The sequence below is a fragment of the Melopsittacus undulatus genome, chromosome 3 (assembly GCF_012275295.1).
Source record: "Melopsittacus undulatus isolate bMelUnd1 chromosome 3, bMelUnd1.mat.Z, whole genome shotgun sequence".
Lineage (NCBI taxonomy): Eukaryota > Metazoa > Chordata > Aves > Psittaciformes > Psittaculidae > Melopsittacus > Melopsittacus undulatus.
Genome location: NC_047529.1, coordinates 44,720,798 through 44,739,969, shown reverse-complemented (window position 1 = coordinate 44,739,969; position 19,172 = coordinate 44,720,798). Strand labels below are relative to the sequence as shown.

At 38.2% G+C, this 19,172-nt stretch overlaps 1 protein-coding gene across 1 annotated transcript in view; it reads right to left on the bottom strand.

Annotated features, from left to right (window-relative positions):
• CD109 (CD109 molecule) overlaps window positions 1-19,172 on the bottom strand; it is an 86,845-nt gene that overhangs the window by 11,435 nt on the left and 56,238 nt on the right. Inside the window, exons 23-30 of the mRNA XM_005153164.3 lie at window positions 18,545-18,721; window positions 13,496-13,577; window positions 11,944-12,172; window positions 11,257-11,422; window positions 9,962-10,152; window positions 7,779-7,934; window positions 7,629-7,694; window positions 208-344 (exon numbers count right to left, since the gene is read on the bottom strand). Of these exons, the coding sequence (XP_005153221.2) occupies window positions 208-344; window positions 7,629-7,694; window positions 7,779-7,934; window positions 9,962-10,152; window positions 11,257-11,422; window positions 11,944-12,172; window positions 13,496-13,577; window positions 18,545-18,721 (1,204 nt within the window). The remainder of the gene's footprint in view (window positions 1-207; window positions 345-7,628; window positions 7,695-7,778; window positions 7,935-9,961; window positions 10,153-11,256; window positions 11,423-11,943; window positions 12,173-13,495; window positions 13,578-18,544; window positions 18,722-19,172) is intronic.

Sequence of the window (19,172 nt, the reverse complement as noted above, 5' to 3'; positions counted from 1 at the left end):
TCACTCTATTTATGTACTAATGAATTCCTATTTATTTTCACTACAACCATTTTTACAAAGTAATTATTTTATTCTCTTCAGTTATTCATTTACATCCCATACACTAGTAAAACACATACAAACAAATGGATAAGTTAGCTCATTTTAAGTAACTTAAAACCTGAATAGACAAAGAGGTGTATCAGATGCTCCAATTGAATTACCTACCTTGTGCACACATTCAAGGTCAAATGGTTTTTATCATCTTTGTCATCCCTTACATCAACATCCAAGTCAAAGGCTTCTTGTTTTTGGACAGATCTGAGCCTCTGATCAGTGTGCTTTGTGTTGTAAATAACATTGAGCTGTGGATTTCAAGTAGAGACATTAGATGACACATGTAAAGCAAATCTGTGTGGTTAAAACACTAAGTTTATAACAGTGTAATGCCAGAGGAGTGCTCACATGAAAGGATATGCAGCCTTGTATGACAGCTGTATGCATGAGACTCATAGGAATTCACTGAAGAAAATATCCTTTCTGAGCACTTTGTAATGCAGCAGAACCACTGCAATTAGCAGGATGCAATGGAGGCAAACACAAGGAAGTTCTAGGATAACCAGCAACTTTCTCCGTATTTGTTGTCTGCTAGTTTGTAGTGTGTGCAGCTGCTTCCTGACAGTGTGAAATGAGGAGAATAAAGACAAACTTCAGAGACTGACTCCCACTGGGTTAAAAGAGACAGGCTGCATATGAAAACAGAGCAAGAATAAATACATAGCATATGCACAGAATTTGTCTTTAGTCTTCGTGCCACAGCATTCATACACTCAAAAGAGATGACGAATAGCATGTCATTCTAAGCTCAGAACAACACAATTTCCTTGCTGTTAAGTAAGCAGTTTCATGATTTGGTTCATCTGTGCAAAGACAAAGCTAGAGTCTTCAGGCTGCCTCAGAGACAGAGCTCTTGCCCTTTCTGTTTAACAAGTGCCAAGCTCTGCTAAGTGAGCCAAGTAAGGAAGTATGACAGGATTTCCAGTGCAGGACAGTAACATTAATACAAAATAAACTCATGTATTAGGCACAGTTTGAGATTTTCCAGTTCTTCTACTGTAGATATGTATAAGATGCTTGAGACAGTGGTAGACGAGTGGTAAAACCAGAAGCCCTTAAACAAGGTCTCAATAATTAGGAGATAGCTGGATTATCTCAATATCCTATAAAATTACCAATGCTGACAGCAAAAGCAGAAATGCTGGACCTGGAATTGAGCACTCTCATGTTATCAGCCATCACAGAAAATTGTGCAGTAAAAAAAACAGTCCTTACTGCCTACAGAACTGAACTTCATGACGTAAAGAAACATCTGAAAACTGCCTTTGCCGCGGCCAGGTGGAGGGGAGAAAACACCGACACGATGTAGATTCACAAAATGCTCCGTTTATTGATTACAAGGCTGCTCTTAATATACTGTCCCACACGCAATCACGCACTACTTGATTGGCTACTTCACTCTGCCCGCGAGAGGTACACGCTCCACTTTGCCTCTCCTGATTGGTTTCACACCTTCGCTTCAGCTTAGCATTACATCATGCTTCTGGCATCTTGTTATTGCTCTCCTGTTTTGCTGACCTTGATGCTTCCTCTTCCAGCCTGGGGTCAGAGGCTCACTTTCTCACAGCTTGCTGCAAGCCTGTTAAAGCGCCCATGCTCGACCCCCAACATGCCTTACTACCACACTTAGGGTGACAGCAATTTTTAAGAGTACCAGGGGTCTAAAAACTATGGTTATCAAGTAAGCTTGGTATTTATACCATAAAACACAATCAAAACTATAGTAAAAAGTCAAATTAGTGGACAAATGAGTAACTATGACATGCTGGAGAACAAGCTGTTGATATAAACCCACTAGCTACCTGAACCAAATGAAAAAACTCAGTCAACAGAGCTCTGTCTAGTATAAGATACATGGACGTTACATGATTAGGACGTTAGCTGATCAGGACAAGTTCTAGCTAAATGGTACTAGCCGAAACAAAAGAAACTACCAAGGGATAAAAGGCTGTTAAGACAGGAACAGAGGGTGGAAAAGTTCATACATAAAAGGAGCGGAGTCGGAAAGGAATCTGTTCTAGGTTACCACCATTAAACATATCCATACATGATGTATTAAAAAGGGTGAATCCTAATGTCATAAAGTTTGCTGGTTATACTAATTTGTCTGAGGTAGCAAAGACTAGGAGTTGCAGAATGAAAGAATCTTTATGTACATAATGGGTTATACACTGTTTACTACCAAATCTGTTTAGCATTTAAGAAATTGTAACATGCATGAAAATTCAGCCATAAATACCTAAGTTAGAAGAAGGACACAGAATTACTTTCATGGGAAAGACAAATAGGAAATAGTTTTTCATGCAATGCAAGTTTAATTTATGGAATTCCTTCCCACAAGATGCTGCAGATACTAAGCTGTAGAAATGTTCAAGGACAAAATAGAACTTCATGGAACCAAAATTTTCTAAGCCTATAGAAAATAACTCCAACTGAAAGTCTTGAATAATATATAGTAAGAGACAGAAAACAGTCAAGTAATATATTACATTATTTATCTTCTTATACTCTCCTGGGCATCCACCTCTGGCCGCTGTGGAAAACAGAATGCTGGGCTAGACTGAGCTTTGCTCTGACCCAGCACAGTCCCTCTTATCCCTTTATCTCCAGATACAAGAATTAGGGGAGCAGATTCAAGGTTCTTCATACAATACTATTAGCTGCAGAATACGTGCTGCAAGAAACTGTGGTTCCTGTATGTGGCAAAAGGGTATATCAGTGAGGTATCACTTCATGTTTGCCCTGTTCTAGTAGCCTTCATTCGTCATCTTCTCTTTACTCCCACTATGGGATACAGGATAATGAACAATACCAGCTGTCCCAACACATCTGTTCTAGGATACTCATGTACTTATACCCAATCAAAGACACAAAAAAAAAAATTAACTTTGAGAAAACATATTAAGGTGCTTCAGACTGATTAACACCCAAGGCAATGTTGATGGTAACTGCAGCATCCCTTCGCTGCGGCAGAAATGGGACACCAGCTCTTGAAAGAAAAGAGAACAGGTTGCTGACTCACGCTTTACTGTGATGACTCAGAAAGCTCAACTTTCAAAATCAAATACAAGAAACTTAGAAAACTTTTACTATCAAAGAAGAGTTTACATTATTTAGCGAAATAGTGATTTTTACCAAGAGAACAGTAAGTTTGCAAACAGTTTTAATATACAAACAAATAATCCTCATGTCTCTTAGACATCAAGATAAAACATATAGCAAGGCAGGGGGGGATCTTCTTCTTTGATTTTGGTAGAAAAAATAATTAGAAAGTGGTTCAAATACTTTCAACATACACTTTGCTTGGCTAAGGAAAACAGAATGAAGAATGCTTCTGGAAAATCACAGTCCCTTTACACAGTTTCTGGCACCAAAGGGAAAACTGTCAGTCCACATTTAAAGATATGACGGAGGGCCATACAAGTTATAGGTTAGCAAGACAGTTACAGGGTGGCAAATCTGTGCAAACAGAGGAGTCTTTAATTTCTAATTTTTCCTTTTGCTGCTATGTCTCTCACTAATACATACACAATTTCCCTTGCTCTACCCTGCATTGCTGAATTTAGCATGCTGTATGAGTGCAGAGCCAAATCTGTACAGGCGCTCAGGACAACCATGGTGCAACAGGGAAGATTTATCCTGTACAACTGCTCTGCAGGAGAAGGCAGTACCAAGGATTAAGCCAACCTAGAAAGCCTGCCAGTTACAGGCATGCAGAAAGTTTGGTAAAGACAAGTTGGTGGTGCCCCAACAATCTGTCACCACAGAAACAAAGCTGTTTTAACTTTTGCCAGAAAAGGCTAATGAATGGGAATTTACTGCCAAGGCAGGATGTCTGAAACCACATACCAAACAGGTCAATCAGCTAGTATTTTCATGGAATAAGTTATCTCTGTTACGGTCTGACTTTCCTTTCCTTATTTCTCATGACAATGAAGGAAAAATCTTTTTGTAACAAATAATTAAAGCCTCCTTCATTATACACTCTTACTTTGGGGACAGAATGCTATTATACAGAAACTAGCATTAAATAAAAAAAAATGGGCAACTGCATTTCTGCTTAACCTTTTTAAGAAGCAGCTTCTAAAGCTAAAGGCAGAACTGATCCAGTCTTGTTATACTGTAACCAGTTCTGGTGAAAGGCCCAAAAGAAAACTAAAAGCTAATCTTCTGCATGACAGAGATGCTTGTAATAGTATCTGACCCAATCAATAGCACTAAGTTTAAAAAAATGTCACTCATTTATAATGCCGTAATCCATGTCTCTTTATCCTTTTCTGCTTGTTCTTCAACTAGCAGCACATATGTGCTTGAGTGAAGACACAAATTCAATGAAATAATCTCCACTATTTTTCTCTCCCTTTTTGACTCAGTATCTACTCAAACTGTAATGGAGAAGTATGTGTGCTTTTATATGAAAGTGTACCTTTTTCAGTATCATCACGACAAATAAAATATAGTCCCTTACACTTTACTAAGTCTAGGAAAAATACACTAAGTTGAAAAAAAAAAAACAGTCCATGCTTTTCAGTTAACAAGTGATTCCCATTGTTTTTCCCCACTTTCACAGAATCCCAAGGGTTGGAAGGGACCTCAAAAGATCATCTAGTCCAACCCCCCTGCAAGAGCAGAGTAACCTAGAGTGCATCACACAGGAACTTGTCCAGGCTGTACATGACCAGATCAAGATCTTGTTCACCTATCCATTTTGCCCATATCAACACTCCTTTAGCCTGCCTGCTGTTCCCTCATTTGTCCTGGAATTTAGTGGCATTCTTCCCTCCAGAAGGAGTGGGCCATGCCAATTAGAGGCCAAGCCCATTTCACAGTGACTCAAGACAGCAGAGAATTCTGTCTTCCAAGACTTTCAACAGGTCAACAAGGGAAGATGGCTTTTTGACACCTTTCTCTGGAGAGTATCTTTCATATACCCTTAACCTTACACTCATGCTCTCTTTCCCCTTGTAGAGTCAGTCTTGAGTCATCTAGAGTGTATGCCCACATAATGAACGGATGAACTAGGAGACTTTGTCCCTAAGGCCACAAAACTACAATTAAATGTCTGCTTTTCCAATTATACTATCCAAAATGAATAAATTTCCTGAGATCCTGCAGGGTCAAGTATGAATACACTGCCAACTCGCACACACAGTGAGATTTCACAAGAAATAAGGTGTTTTTTCTAAGAATCCATTCTGTCAGGAAAGCAACTTTTTCCATTAATGGACCGAATCTTGTGTTTTGTGATATTTAAATGAATTACTGTTTTGACATGCTACTTTGGCCAGAAAGTCAAATCCCAGAACAGTGAATCTCACCACTGTACTTTGGCGGGCCTAAGACAATGAAACCCAGATGAAAAAATGTGATCGCCTTGTCATATGCTATCTGATTTATTAAATGCGGCCCAGATCTAGCTTGTGTCTGGGAAAAAGAGAAATCTCATTCAAATGGCATCAATGCTCTGTCTTTTAGAATACCAGATCTACTAAAAGAAGCAAAAGGAAAGAAATTATCCCAGCAAAGAAATGATTTGAAGAAGATACTCCACTGTATTAAGGAGAAAATTTTGAATCAAGTCACAGCACCTCTGACTCAGGAAGCTGCAGGAAAAAAGGCAACAGAAGAAAATAATCCGGCATTGGTCCCTGACACCAGGCATCTGGGAGCACATTCGCATGTTCAGACAACAAACCAGGAACTTAACCTATAGTGCTACACACCCCCAAAAAGCCTTCTACTCACAGAGACAACTAATGGCTATTCTGGGTGGAAGACTTCTCAGTCTTCACCAGACGTGCTGGTTTGGATGTGAAAGTTTCCTGCTGGCAAAAATGTAATTGGAACCAATATGCTTTCACAAAAGGCATTCCTTTCAATAAATCAGCATCTTCCAGCAAAAAGCAATTTGCTGAAAAGTTTTTGATAAGCTCATCTGACAAATGGGTTGACTTAGTATCAGGGAGTATTTCTCAACAGTGATTAAGTTAAGTAGCTTAACTATTCTGGAGCCCCACTTTGATACATTCCACATTCACTCACACACTGAAACCACATATGTGTGAACGCAATCCTGCTGAGATGTTCATGCCTGTCTTGGCCTGCAGGTCTGAATCTACACTATCCTCTGAAACTTTTGAACTTTGCTGTAAACTTCGTTGGCACTTCTGGGAACTAATAAACATGGGACATGATTTATGGCACTCTGGTTTTGCAGACTGATGCTGAATGAATGAGGGGTATCTCACTGCTGTTCACTGCTGAGAGGTATCTACGTAGGTTCTTTTTAAATGGTCTTTTATCCAAAAGCATATTTACCATCACCATGCTTCCTTGTTTCCCAGACATAACACTGAAGTAAAGGTCAGGTTGAAAGGAACCTGAGATGGAATCTGAGCTGGCACAAAACTTCGAGATGATTAAAGTCAGCCTAAGTTCAGTTTTCTTGAGTACAACTATAAGGACTCTAGCAAGAGCTCTGTCTGGTTTTACGGTAAGATTCAGCAATCATGAGTTTATTTATATACTTCCAATAAAATGACTCTGTCATGCTCAGAGACTAATATTTCTGTATTATCTGTAGCTTTTCAAAGGTCTTCTCTTTCACCTGTGTGGTTCTAAGCCACTATCATGGACAGAACAACAGGGAGTAAAGATGCATTCATGGCCATATCAAATGAGTTCCAATACTGTCTTCTTCACACAGGATATTTCTCATGGGGTTAGGAAAAATCTTGGAGGCAGAATTTTTTTCAGAACACAATCTTTTATGGCTGAAGAGCAAGCAGCTGAAAAGGCTATTTATGTTTTGCTAGTTCTAAATACTGTATGTGCTTGTCCCAGATTAATTTGTTTAAATATAAGTAAAGTTGTTTTAATTTCTACTACCGAAACACAGTCTTCCACAGGACAAGCAGAGAAGGGATCTCTATACTGCCTTCTACTCTTTGCCATGCCCCACTGCTGGCTGAAGTGAAGCATCTATTACTGTTGACAGTTTGCAAGTAGTCTTTCACACTATTTCAGAACACTGCAAAAATTGCTGAAGAACCTGGCCGCAAAACTCTCGTTTTCAGGTTTTGCACTATGGTTATATTCTACTTCAACAAAAGGAAAGTAAGTCTAATAACTAGTAGTGTGATCTAGTTCTGTATTGATCTGTGCCTTATTATGGTTTACCTCAGGTTTCCAATGAAGCATATCTACCTGGTCCACATGCCTTTTTTAGTCTGCCACTGCAGTCCTTTGCCTTGCAAATGGACACTGCATTCCTACAGGAGGACAGGGATGCTTTGATATAGCTCTGGCCCATGGAAGTGCCCCAAAACCGTCAATCATCCAGTAGTACTTAAAAGGCCAGCCCATCGGGCATAAACAAACACATTCATTCATCCATTCACACAATATTTGGTTCACAGCATTCTTCAATTAGTAAAATACTTTGGTACTGATTTAGTATGTTTCAGAAGATTGTTCTTACTAACATGTTTAATTAAGGTCCAAAATTCAGCAAGAATAACTGCACTGCATACCTGAAAGACAGCAAATCCTGTTCCATCCGCTGCCACTGTAATTGTCATTGGTTGTACAGGGTCAAGCTGAAAGAAAGATGAGTAAATCAGTATTTTCAAAGTACTTTCAGTCAGCAAACTTTAGGAAATATTCCTCACTTTCTACAGTACCTCCTTGGTCTGAAGCAGAAAACGGTTTCGAGTATCAATCGAAAATATTTCTGGTATTTTCAAAGAAGGTGTTGTCACTGTTAAATCCATTTCTGTTCTGCCTGCAGAAGTTAGAGCTGCGAACAGACTCAAGGCTTGCAAAGCCACCACCGTGTCCTGTTCAGAGAAACAAATCCTTCTGTAATAAACAGTGAACTACTTGTGTATAGACTATGCCTTGGGGAGCTCATGGTCTCTGCATTGTTCCATTTGTGGATTAGGTTGAAGTCTTCATGCAGCTACCCCCACATCTCATGCAGCACATCTTCATGCAGCTACCCTCCACATCTCCATGAAGGATCCCAGCACAGAAGAGGGATGGCAACACAAGTTGAACACTCGAAGTGCTCTTCCAAGTCCTTACAATTATATTCTCATGCTTACATATCTCACATTTATATTTCTCGCCCTGAATTCAGAAAGAGTTCAAGATGTCTAGAAAACCTATCTGCCATTGCTGAAGGTGACTTCAGAGCTCTTCCACATCCTAGGCTCAAATGACTCTCAGAAACACAGGTGAAAATCAAGAGGGCAAAGAACCACCTACAGAGAAGACAAATGATCCCCTTGTCATGCTCTAAAGCAGATGGCTTTTCACCAAGAAACATTCACAGCTGAAGCATGAGTTGCACAGCTCAGCATGACAAGGCTGTGTCCAATACATAGCCTGAAAAGTTACAGAATATGGTCTCAGTCCATAGTCATAAGCCTCTCTTGCCCAACAACACTAGCTTTGCAGAACTTGCTACTCTTCCCTATGATTTAAATCTACTTTCATTTATATGCTAATTTTTGTACAACTTGTATTCCTGTAAATATTAAATATCTGCATTTTATGCCCAAACATTAAAAGCATTATAAAGCAAAATATACTGGATGTAAATTCATAATAAGCTACACCACATAAACAAATTGCAGTGAGTTATGACACCCTAACATACAAAACATCACACATGAAACTGATTACTTTCCTCCTTATTGTTTAACAATACATTACGTTTCTAATGGAATAAATTCATGGAAGAAAACACTCCCAACATTTTTTTCAAGTAATCTCAGCAGTTAACAGAAAGTATGGGGTCAATTCCACAAAATAAAAATGCCATCCCAAGAAACACTGGAGTAATTTTGAAATCAAACCAGTTTAGACTATGTTAAGAACAAAAGGATTCAATTAATTTCTTAACTTCACACTCAGGAGTAAATGGTACACTGATGGATTTTCTAACTTTCAAGTAAAAATGGTTTCTGGAGAATAGAGAAAACCTTTTTAAACTCATATAGTGCTTCAACCAGCCTCATCAAATAATAAGCAAGAATCAACATATTATGAAAATATGAGAAACACAGGGGAACTAGGCTGGTTGCTGCATTTTATTTAGTAGAACTAATTTCGCTCAGATCAATACCAACAAACATTGGAAAATAATGAAGAATAGCCTGTACAGCTTGGTACCAAGCAGTATGATGAAATATGACATTTTACTGTGACCAGCATTTGCAATTAATTTAAAAGCTAGTTTAAACTAATGCAATCCAAATTACTATATAGACTTTCTGGATGCCAGCACAGAGTACAAGATGTGGTTTCAATAACACGGAAACCTCCTGGAGATAATGAAGATATTCCAAATTTCATGGCCCATCAAAAATTTATGCAATAATGAGGACAAAGTACGTTATTAAGACCAACTGCCAACAGAGGCACTAGGTTAGGACGTTTCTCTAAAACCTACTCCCATTTCTTATCTTAGTTTCAGAAGTTTGAGGACCCACATATGGAAAGAATAGAAAGAGGTTTTTCTCCTTGGAAAGAAAGCAAGCGCAGATACTTGGAAAAATCTGATCTATTCTTTTTCCATGGCCATCACTTTCTTCATTTAAGATTTTTTGTTATTATTATTTTATATAATCAAGGTGACCCTCTAATTCTGTTTTTCATTACACTTGTTAAAATAGTAAAACTGGTAGTCCAGGTTTAAGATGCCAATATCAGAAAGGCAAGCCTGCACATAGCCAAGGTTATTATAGCAAAACAAAATCCAGTATTTTTTATGTAAAAATAAAAGTTCCCTTTTTGTTTTTTTTATATATACAATGCTCATTTAGAAAGTATAACAAAGCCCCTTGAGACAAGATATTACCTGAGTAGATGCAAATCCCCCAAGGTGATTTCTTTGCTGACTTAACCATTTCATAATAGGTATCCCCTCTGCTAATCTGTCTTGATGGAAGTGCGATAGCAGAGCATATGCTGCAAGCTCAATATCAATGGACCGTGGCTGCCATGAATCAGAAATTTCAGAAGCAGGTGTTATCCAGAAACGAAATTCTCCTGCAGAAGGAACCAATAATAACCTCAGATCCACATAATGACATCTCTGGACTTCTCAGAATGTCTTAATTAATGGTTATTTATGGCACCTAGACAGGTTTTTTAAAATTGTGTTAATGTTTAGGCACGTGTCACATAAAGGACTGACTTAAGCACTTCCTCAGCAGTGGCTGCATCTAGATACAAAAAAGCTAGAGTCCAAATAGTCACACCCATTGATTTCATGAACTTTACATTGAACCTTTTGTTCTCAGCCCAAAGTGCTCACATAAAGGAGCTTTTGTGAAAAGGCCATTTTGTGAAAAGGCTGTCGTGCTCCTCTCTCTTCAGGACTGGAGAAGGCATCTCATGCAGCACAGCTGCTAAATAACCTCTTTCTTGAGTGAAGCCTTCCAAAAATGTAATTTTCTCCCTTTCCAAAAGTGACCGTAAGAAAGTCCTAACCCAGTAAACACAGAAGGACAGAGGCTGTTACTAGGTTACAACATTAATTCCTCAAGATTTTTCAGTAGGACAGTTACTATTTTGAGCCCAAAACTTCAATTGCTTACATGCATGTGGTTTGTTCTTCCCCTAAAACAAAGAATAAAATTCAGTCATGCCAAACTCAGAAGAGGTTAAACATAATGAGATTATGGGTCCCTCGAGAAAATGCAACAGACCTCAACACTGTGTTACAGAGAATCCCTCAACTCTTTGGTACTGATTTTAACTAATTGCCACCCAACACCCTCCTGATTGAAACCAGTTTGAAATAGCTGACCTCATCCATCTCTCTTTAACCAGCCTAATCTTACAAGTGTACATAATAGCATGGGGGAACTGACAAGTCATGTTTTTCAGCAGCATCATGGTATTCCCATCAGGAATATGGTAATTGAGACTGAAAGGCCTACCTTTGTTCTAAATTGTCATTCTATTTTGGACGCTTTTCATTAAAACTGTCTTGGAAGTTCTTACCTTAGTCTCTATACCATACTCAAAACAGATTCGAATTCAGAATAATGATTCTCTTCATATCTAATTCCATATACAACTGCAGATATTATGTTTAAATTTGACAAAAGTCCATCTATACAACTGTATAAGGTAGTTGTGCAGTACCTTGGTGTTCAGCTCTCTGGTTCAGTATATTCAGGGCTTCCTTTGCTTTTATACTTTTTGCCCAGGACAATGCATATGTCACAAGTGCCAAAGTGTAATTATCTGAAATGCCTTCTTCTAATTTATCTTCCAGAAAGTTTGTAGCACTCTTAATGACATAAGCATGCTGCAAATGAAGATTATATTGAAGATTGTACAGCAAGTGATTTATTGAAACATAATTTAAAAGAAAAACTTGTACAGAAACATTACTATTGCCAAACAACAACCCAAAAATACTGAAAATCTCTTTCAGAGTCACAGACATGAACCTCAAAGGCAAGCCTTTTGATCTGGCACTGTCTTTTATGAATGTGAGGAATCACAGTAAAATCAACTGGAATGACCTAACATCTCTAAGGATAGCTCCCCCATAAATTTCTTTGCAAGTTCTTGGACTAAAGCCGTGACAATATTCTTACTAAAAGCAACTGCCTTCAGTTTTTTCAAAGGCACATAAAATTGAAAAGCTAACAGCACAACTTTGGGCTGTCTCAAGTAGCTAAGGGAAGTTTAACAAAATCAGTTTAAATTTTGTCTCTGATCAGATGTCCTTCAATTTCCTTGAACTACCAAGTGTTTACCAGGTACTACGGCAATTTATGAAGTGTTCCAGTAATTGTCAGTTCTGTTTATGAATTCCAATACCTGTTTATCTGGGAACCCTAGGAGGGACGACATGATGTAAGCTGTGAGAGTGACTGGATTATTGGTCCCTCCTTGAAGATCACTGTGTAACACTTTCCCAGGCTCACGAAATTCTCCATTTAACTTCTGATGCCGAACAATCCATTTAGCTGTATCCATGAGTACATCTTGGTCAATATCTATGAATGGACGAGCTTGAAGGAAACATCTTAATACAAAAGCTGATAACCTTGGGGGGAAAATTAATCAGATACAACAAAATTAGCAACATATTAACAGCTTCTTCAGTTTAAGATAATGTATGAATACTGTGATGCATAAGGCATTCTACACACACCTCCCAAGCACAGGGGAAATACATGCCTCACCTAGACAAGCAAGTAGACTAAGCTTAATCCATGCTTAATCCGCAAAAAAATGAAACTATGTCCTTGTTTCTAAAGATCACCTCTTTTTGCAGCTGTTATGTTTCAAAAGTAAATACAGAATATAGACTCCAAGTCTGCCAACACATGTACATCTTTATTCAAATGTTGCTCTCCTGCCTCCTACTGCTGGGCTAAAATGGCAAAAATCATAATTTACAAAGTAATGCAGTTATGAGTATGATGTTCATTACCACCATTTCCCTGTAATTATATCATTGAAACAACCTTTGCTGTTTTATTAATAATCCCAAATTCTCCTTCAACTCCCTTCTTTGCCAAACATACATTCATGTAACCTGTCACTGCACTACTGAAGTACCAGAGTTGCCAGGTCAGATAAATTATATTAATTTTCCAATCCACCAATACTGAGTCAAAGGCACATCCTGCTGATGTCAATGAAAGACGCTCACTGACTCCAGAAGGAGTGCCTCAGTCAGTGGCACAGTCACTGGGATGGTTCTCTTTAAAGTCAGCAGTATGTACTAATATATGCAAGTATATTTAAACTAACTGAACTTGGGTTAGCTGAATGAAGTGCTAGAACTTGTCTCTGCTATCTATCTCACTTCCACTACTATGCTCACAATGCTTCTTGGTGTGAAATTCAGCACTAAAAAAAAGGCTTTTTCACCTCTATTTATAGTTTCAAGAAAAGCAGGTATGAGAGAGGTAAGTAGGGCAAACTTTTAGCACCAGTAACTCTGTTCAAGCGCTAGGAAAAGCCTCAGTCATTCTTTAGCCTCCAGTATGGAGAGAACTGAAATCTGAAGCAATAAGGATCACATAGCCCTAAATAGTTCTAGTCAACTAGAAGAACAAGTCATTTAATTATTCTTCATTCCTTTGAGGAAAGCAAGAGAAAAACTTTCAGACAAGCTATTTCTCTGGCTGAAATAATTCATCATTCATCTTCTGCAAAATTAAAGAGCCTTGCCCTAATAATAGCTTTGACAGTACGTTATCCAGCAGAATGACCTTAGAATCATAATGAATGACTAATGAAAACCAGGCAGAAGGCTAATACAGATGGAAATTTTTACCAGCTTCTCAAAAAATTTTTAGTCGTGGGGAAAGCATCTAAAATACTTAAATTCCATATTGAATCTGGCAAAACTACTTACCACGTGCTCCCAGAGGGATCGTCATTTCCAAAGGCACTAAAAGAGCCATCATCTCTCTGGAAAAGCAGCTCTCTCTGGTAGCCTGAAGTGGAAAAGCAGACAGGTACTGAAAACTTTCCTCTCATGTGGGTTTTGGCACAAACTGTCTGCTGATGTGCAGCAAGGCACTTTCTGAGAAGGGCAGAACCTGACATAGTGTTTAATAAAAAGTCTCCCAAATATGTAGGAACACACAAAACCATACAGAAGATGATGAGAAAGCAAGCAGCAGTAACATGAAGGATCCATCTACAAAAGCAGAACTAGAAGCCCCTGCTCACTCTTGCAACAGTACTCAATGGCTCAAGGAGCACAGCAGCAAAGAGCAGAGAACAAAGGAGCAGCCATAGTTCAGTGCTTCATCAGTTTGGGGAGCTGGAGCTGTGTGCCTACAGAACTACTCTACCTTTCCAGCAGAAGGAAGGACAAGCAAAAATGAAGTATTTTCCAACTGAAAGGGCAAAATGTACAGCAAAGCTATAAATGCTGCTCAAAACCAGACTCTTTCAGCAGCTTGTTTTTCCCAAATGAAAGCACTAGTTATTTGAACAGGCATGAATATCCTGAAATCCTGAGACGGATCTGTTTAAAATGTATGCAAAGATTCTTCAGTATGCAGAACAAGCGCAGATTTTTCCTGACTGCTGAATGTCTATAATAAAAGTGCCCCAAGGGCTCACTAGCAGCTCACAATCACGAGCAGCATCCTTAACAGTTTACTTCAGTGCAGAACCAATGTTCATTAATGTTAGAAATTAAAAAGTTTCCTACGATATGCTACTCCCTGCAGTTTCTAAGATCTAAAATCTTCCTTTCCTTATATTTTACTTGCCATTTGTTTAGCCATAACAATAACTGTATCTATACCATTTCAGAAGACATCTTCTTTCTCTCTACCTTGTCTTTTTCCTTGGCTATTTTGGCTATTATAATTAAGAAAGTATATTCATTAATTTAACACCTGAGAGATAAAGACACAATACTGAATCAGCCAGGCAGAAGGAAAACCCGTAGGCAATCATTAAGTCCTACACAAATTAAGAAATTTATAAATATGTTCCGTGAGGTCCATACAACTACAAGTGTTCCTCTGCAAAATGTTCCTTGTTTTTACTGATAAAGAATTAATCACTTGCTTACACACTATTCTGTATACAGCTACATAGTGAGTGAACCACAGCCTTAATTACTGAGGAACAAATGGTCTGATCCCCCAGTCTAAGCTATAATGTAAGATGAAACCCTAGTCAGAATATATCTATAAGTAGAAGAGATATAAAGATACAAATCTGGATTGCTACAGTATGGCAGTGCACCTTCCTATAAGAACTCTTAACACAGTAGCATCAGGTTTAGTTTTTGTCTCTTTAGAAGAGTTTGAAATTAAAATTTCCACTTAAGTATAGGCTTCTTACAAAGTATTTATCAAGACAGTTGTTGATTACATGATTAAAACCAGTGAATCTTTCCTATACAGACAAATCTGGCATCTCAGTTAATGATCTTGAGGAATCAAGCACTCTTGAGTGGGAAGAATAAAGAAAGAATGAGTAGCATCACCAAGGAAAACAAAAGTCACTGTAAAATCTAAGCCTCAAAATAATGTGCTCTGAGGCACATGAATATATGTATATATACAAATAGATTGCTTCCTCTTCAAAGATATCTGACTGCAAGGCCTGGAAACTGAGCTTTTTCTGCTTAGCAGAAGGGGCAATACATAGCAATAAGTATTATTATCACTACCCTGTTGGTATTGTAAAAGCACTGAACAAAGACCAGCAGCCTGCTTAACAAAGACTGCTGAGTGGCCCTTACATAGGAAAAAAATTATTTCATAATTTATTAAGATTGGGAGGGATAAGAAAGATGAGCAGAACCAGAGGGAGAACAGAGCGATAACTCAGCTATTTCCTACAGTTTGGTTGTTTTTTTGCATCTGCCACAGGGGAGCCTGTAGAAATGCTGGAACAAGAGATCTGGGGGCTGTGAACTACCGTGTTTGTTCCAGTGGACACTCAATCAGACATGAAAAATGATACTTCAAATGTCAACACATACAAGTGGAAAGGCAAGGAAAAGAAGGATTCGATTATGAAGATGTACACTAGTAGTCCCAGAGGACTGGCTGGAACCCAAGAGATGTAGGAGGCTCACTGAACAAGGCTGAAAGAGGAGCGCATCAGGATGGAAACGACTTCAGAAATATGTGAAAGACTAGAGAGTCTCACATTTCAAATAGCTTGGAAATACTGCTCAAACTCATTGTTTGCTTTGGGTCTAGCACCAGGATTTTTTTTATTTCTAAAGAAATGATTTCAAGACAGGATCTGTCATTCTTAGAACTGAAGGGTTGTTTGGGTTTTTTTAAAGGCAACTTTTCTTTTGCTTTGCCTTTGTTCTAGTCAAATAAAAACTGATAAAAAAAGAACATATAGCAATCTCTGCTACCTGTATGATTCCTTTTTCTCACAAGCATTTAGCCTTAAAATTAATTATATATACTTCAGATTCTGAGGTCCCTTTTTCAAATATTTACTGAATTCTAACAGGTGAAATAAAGTCTGTTTTAAACTGAACTTCATAAAAATCCTTTCAAAAACAGAGATTATAAAAGTTACATCTCAAACACAGATGAAGTTCAACTTTAAAAAAAAACCGGTGCAGAAAAAGAAATCAATTGTTACAAAAAAGTAAAAAAAAACATTTTTTAGATTGTGGCCCTTTTCTTCAGATTACAAATATGTCAGTATACTTACTGTTTTGTCTAAGAGTGTTAAAAGCATTCACCTAAATTCAAAGTCTCAGGAACAAGTTAAATAATATGATGCTTTGTATATAAGTGATATTTAATCCCTAGAATTTTCAGTTGCTTTGAAATAACTAATAAATATGTTAGTGGAAAACTTCAGAATTCTATGGTAGCAAAACTCAGGCTTCAAAGAGGGGTAGATTGCTTACAAACTTTAGAGTAGCTTTTTACATAGCACATCTTTTCCCCAATGCCTTCCTTTTCAACTAGAGCATGTAGTAGGAAAGGTTTAAAAAAAATCATTTAACTGCCTTTGACAGAAAATTGGGATCTTGATGAAAGAAAAATTTATTTTTGAGCTGTGTCTTTTCCAAGGCAAATGTCAACAACATAAAAAATAAACACAAAAAAAGCCAAAGACTTAAAGAGAGTAAATAACATTTGAAAATGTCATCATAGTGGCTTAGTAGGGGTGTAGCTCACATGATGGTCTCATTCCTCTCTATGAACCTGGCTCTTGGCATGCAGAATGACAATGGGTGAGTGATACACTGGAGTTAAGACACTGATCCAAAAGGCACACAGAAGCATAGTTTAACTATATTCTCCACACTCTGTGATGCCCTGGAGTATTTCACAATTAAAATATTCAACAACATCCAACTAAAATTTTCCAACTTTTGATTTCCAACACTGAGTTTACTTCTGACTGTAATTTAAACCCAAATCGCACAGCTCCTTCACTCACTCCCCCCCTTGCTCCCCCAACTCCCGGAGAGTTAGGTATGAGAATCCAAAGAATGTAGCCCCCATGGGTTGAGATAAGAACAGTTTAATAACTAAGGTATAACATAAATCACTACTGCTACTACTACTAATAATAATAATGATAAAGGAAATAACAAGTGAAGAGAATACAACACCTCACCAGCCACCAACCCGTAACTCACCCCACCCTGCCCAACTGAGCACCGACCGATACTTCCTCCAACCCCCAGAGTCCTAGCCCTTCCAGCTAATTCCCTGTTACATCCTGGGTATGACGTGCTATGGTATGGAATACCTCATTGGCTAGCCTGGGTCAGGTGTCCTGTCTCTGCTTCCTCCCAGTCTCGCCTCCTTCCCTGGCAGAGCATGAGACTCACAAAAAGGCCTTGGACAAACCAAACATTTGAGCAGGAACTCAAAACATACTTGCTATCAGCAACCTTTCCCAGTCTGAAAGTCAAAAGACAGCACTGCACCAGCTACCAAGAAGGAGAAAAAATGACTGCTACTGCTGAACCCAGGACACTGACCAAATCTAAAACTTGAGTGGGCAAAAGACAGCCACAAGAACAATCAACATGCCTTGATCTCTGCAAGGACATGACAAGATAGGATGGTGTCACTGAAGGCAGATACGCACATAGGGTAAATACTGTTCACTCTGCTCACTGACTAATTTTCAATCTCTGTGCCTCAAGCAGAGGTAAGATGGTTTTATCAAAGGAGAAGTAACAACCACCTAGAAAATCCACATGAATTACCTTAGAATCATAGAACAGTTATGGTTGGAAAGGCCTTAAGATCATCTAGTTCCAAATCCTCTGCCATGGACAGGACCACCTCCCATTAGACCATGTCACCCTCTTAATGCTCTGTCCAACCTGGCCTTCAACATGGGCCAGGGATGGAGAATTTACAACTTCTTTGGGCAACCCATTCCAGTGACTCACCACCCTCACAGTAAAGAATGTCTTCCTTACATCTGATCTGAACTTCCCCTGCTTAAGTTTAAACCCATTACTTGTCCTATCACTATAGTTCCTGATGAAGAGTCCCTCTCTGTCATTCTTGTAGTCCCTCTTCAGATACTGGAAGGCTGCTATGAGGTCTCCACACAGCCTTCTCTTCTCCAGGCTGAACAGCGCCAACTTTCTCAGCCTATCTTTATATGGGAGGTGCTCCAGCCCCCTGATCATCCTCATGGCCCTCCTCTGGACTTGCTCCAAAAGCTTCTAGAACACATTTTTTCTCTGAAAAAAGTAACTATATCACAACATGTTTTTATCTGAGCAGACTCACCTTTGTAAACAAAATCATTTACTCTTTAATTCAGTCAGCTCAGAAAAGGAAAATAAAGAGAAGATGGGCTTTTCTTCTAGTTCTCATGACACCAATAGAGCAATATTTCAAATACCAAATATAGTCACAGATATCTTTTTTACTAGTGAAAGTTCTTAAAGATCTAACATCTTTCTTTTAAGTATACAGACCTTTTCTCATAAATGATACAGCTTTTGATTTAATATCCTCTCTCAGCTGCCTGGTTTTAGTCAGGTATTGCAAAACATAAACATTTGGAGCAAAATTGATCATATTCTGTTCACCACAGCCATAAGGCATCTTAATCAATGACGATAAACCGTTGATAGAAGGCCCAAGTAAATCACCTGAAATATAAAATTTTATTAAAATAAATCAAAGCTTATTGCAAATAAATGCATACCTCACACATAAAGGGTGGTATCTAAACTGGAAGAAAATATGCCACATTAAGAACTTTTGTACTAAACATCACTAAACAGGTAGAAAACATACTTCATCTTCTGATCAGCTTTGTGCCTACTTGCATTCCAACTACGGAGTAATTTCAAACAGCCACCATTAAGACAAGCAGAACTAAAACAGGATACTAGCAAGCTTTGCAAGACCTTCCTTACTAAACTCTGACTCCCTCTGTAACCCTGAAAAAGGATAGCAATATCATAATATTGTAAATTAAATAAAGGAATAACACACTCCATCCATAAGGTCTTCCTATTCTTAGTCTAATGCATGATGTTAAATTGTTTTTAAATAATGATTCAACCTATTAATATCACTTAAATAAAAATAAATGTA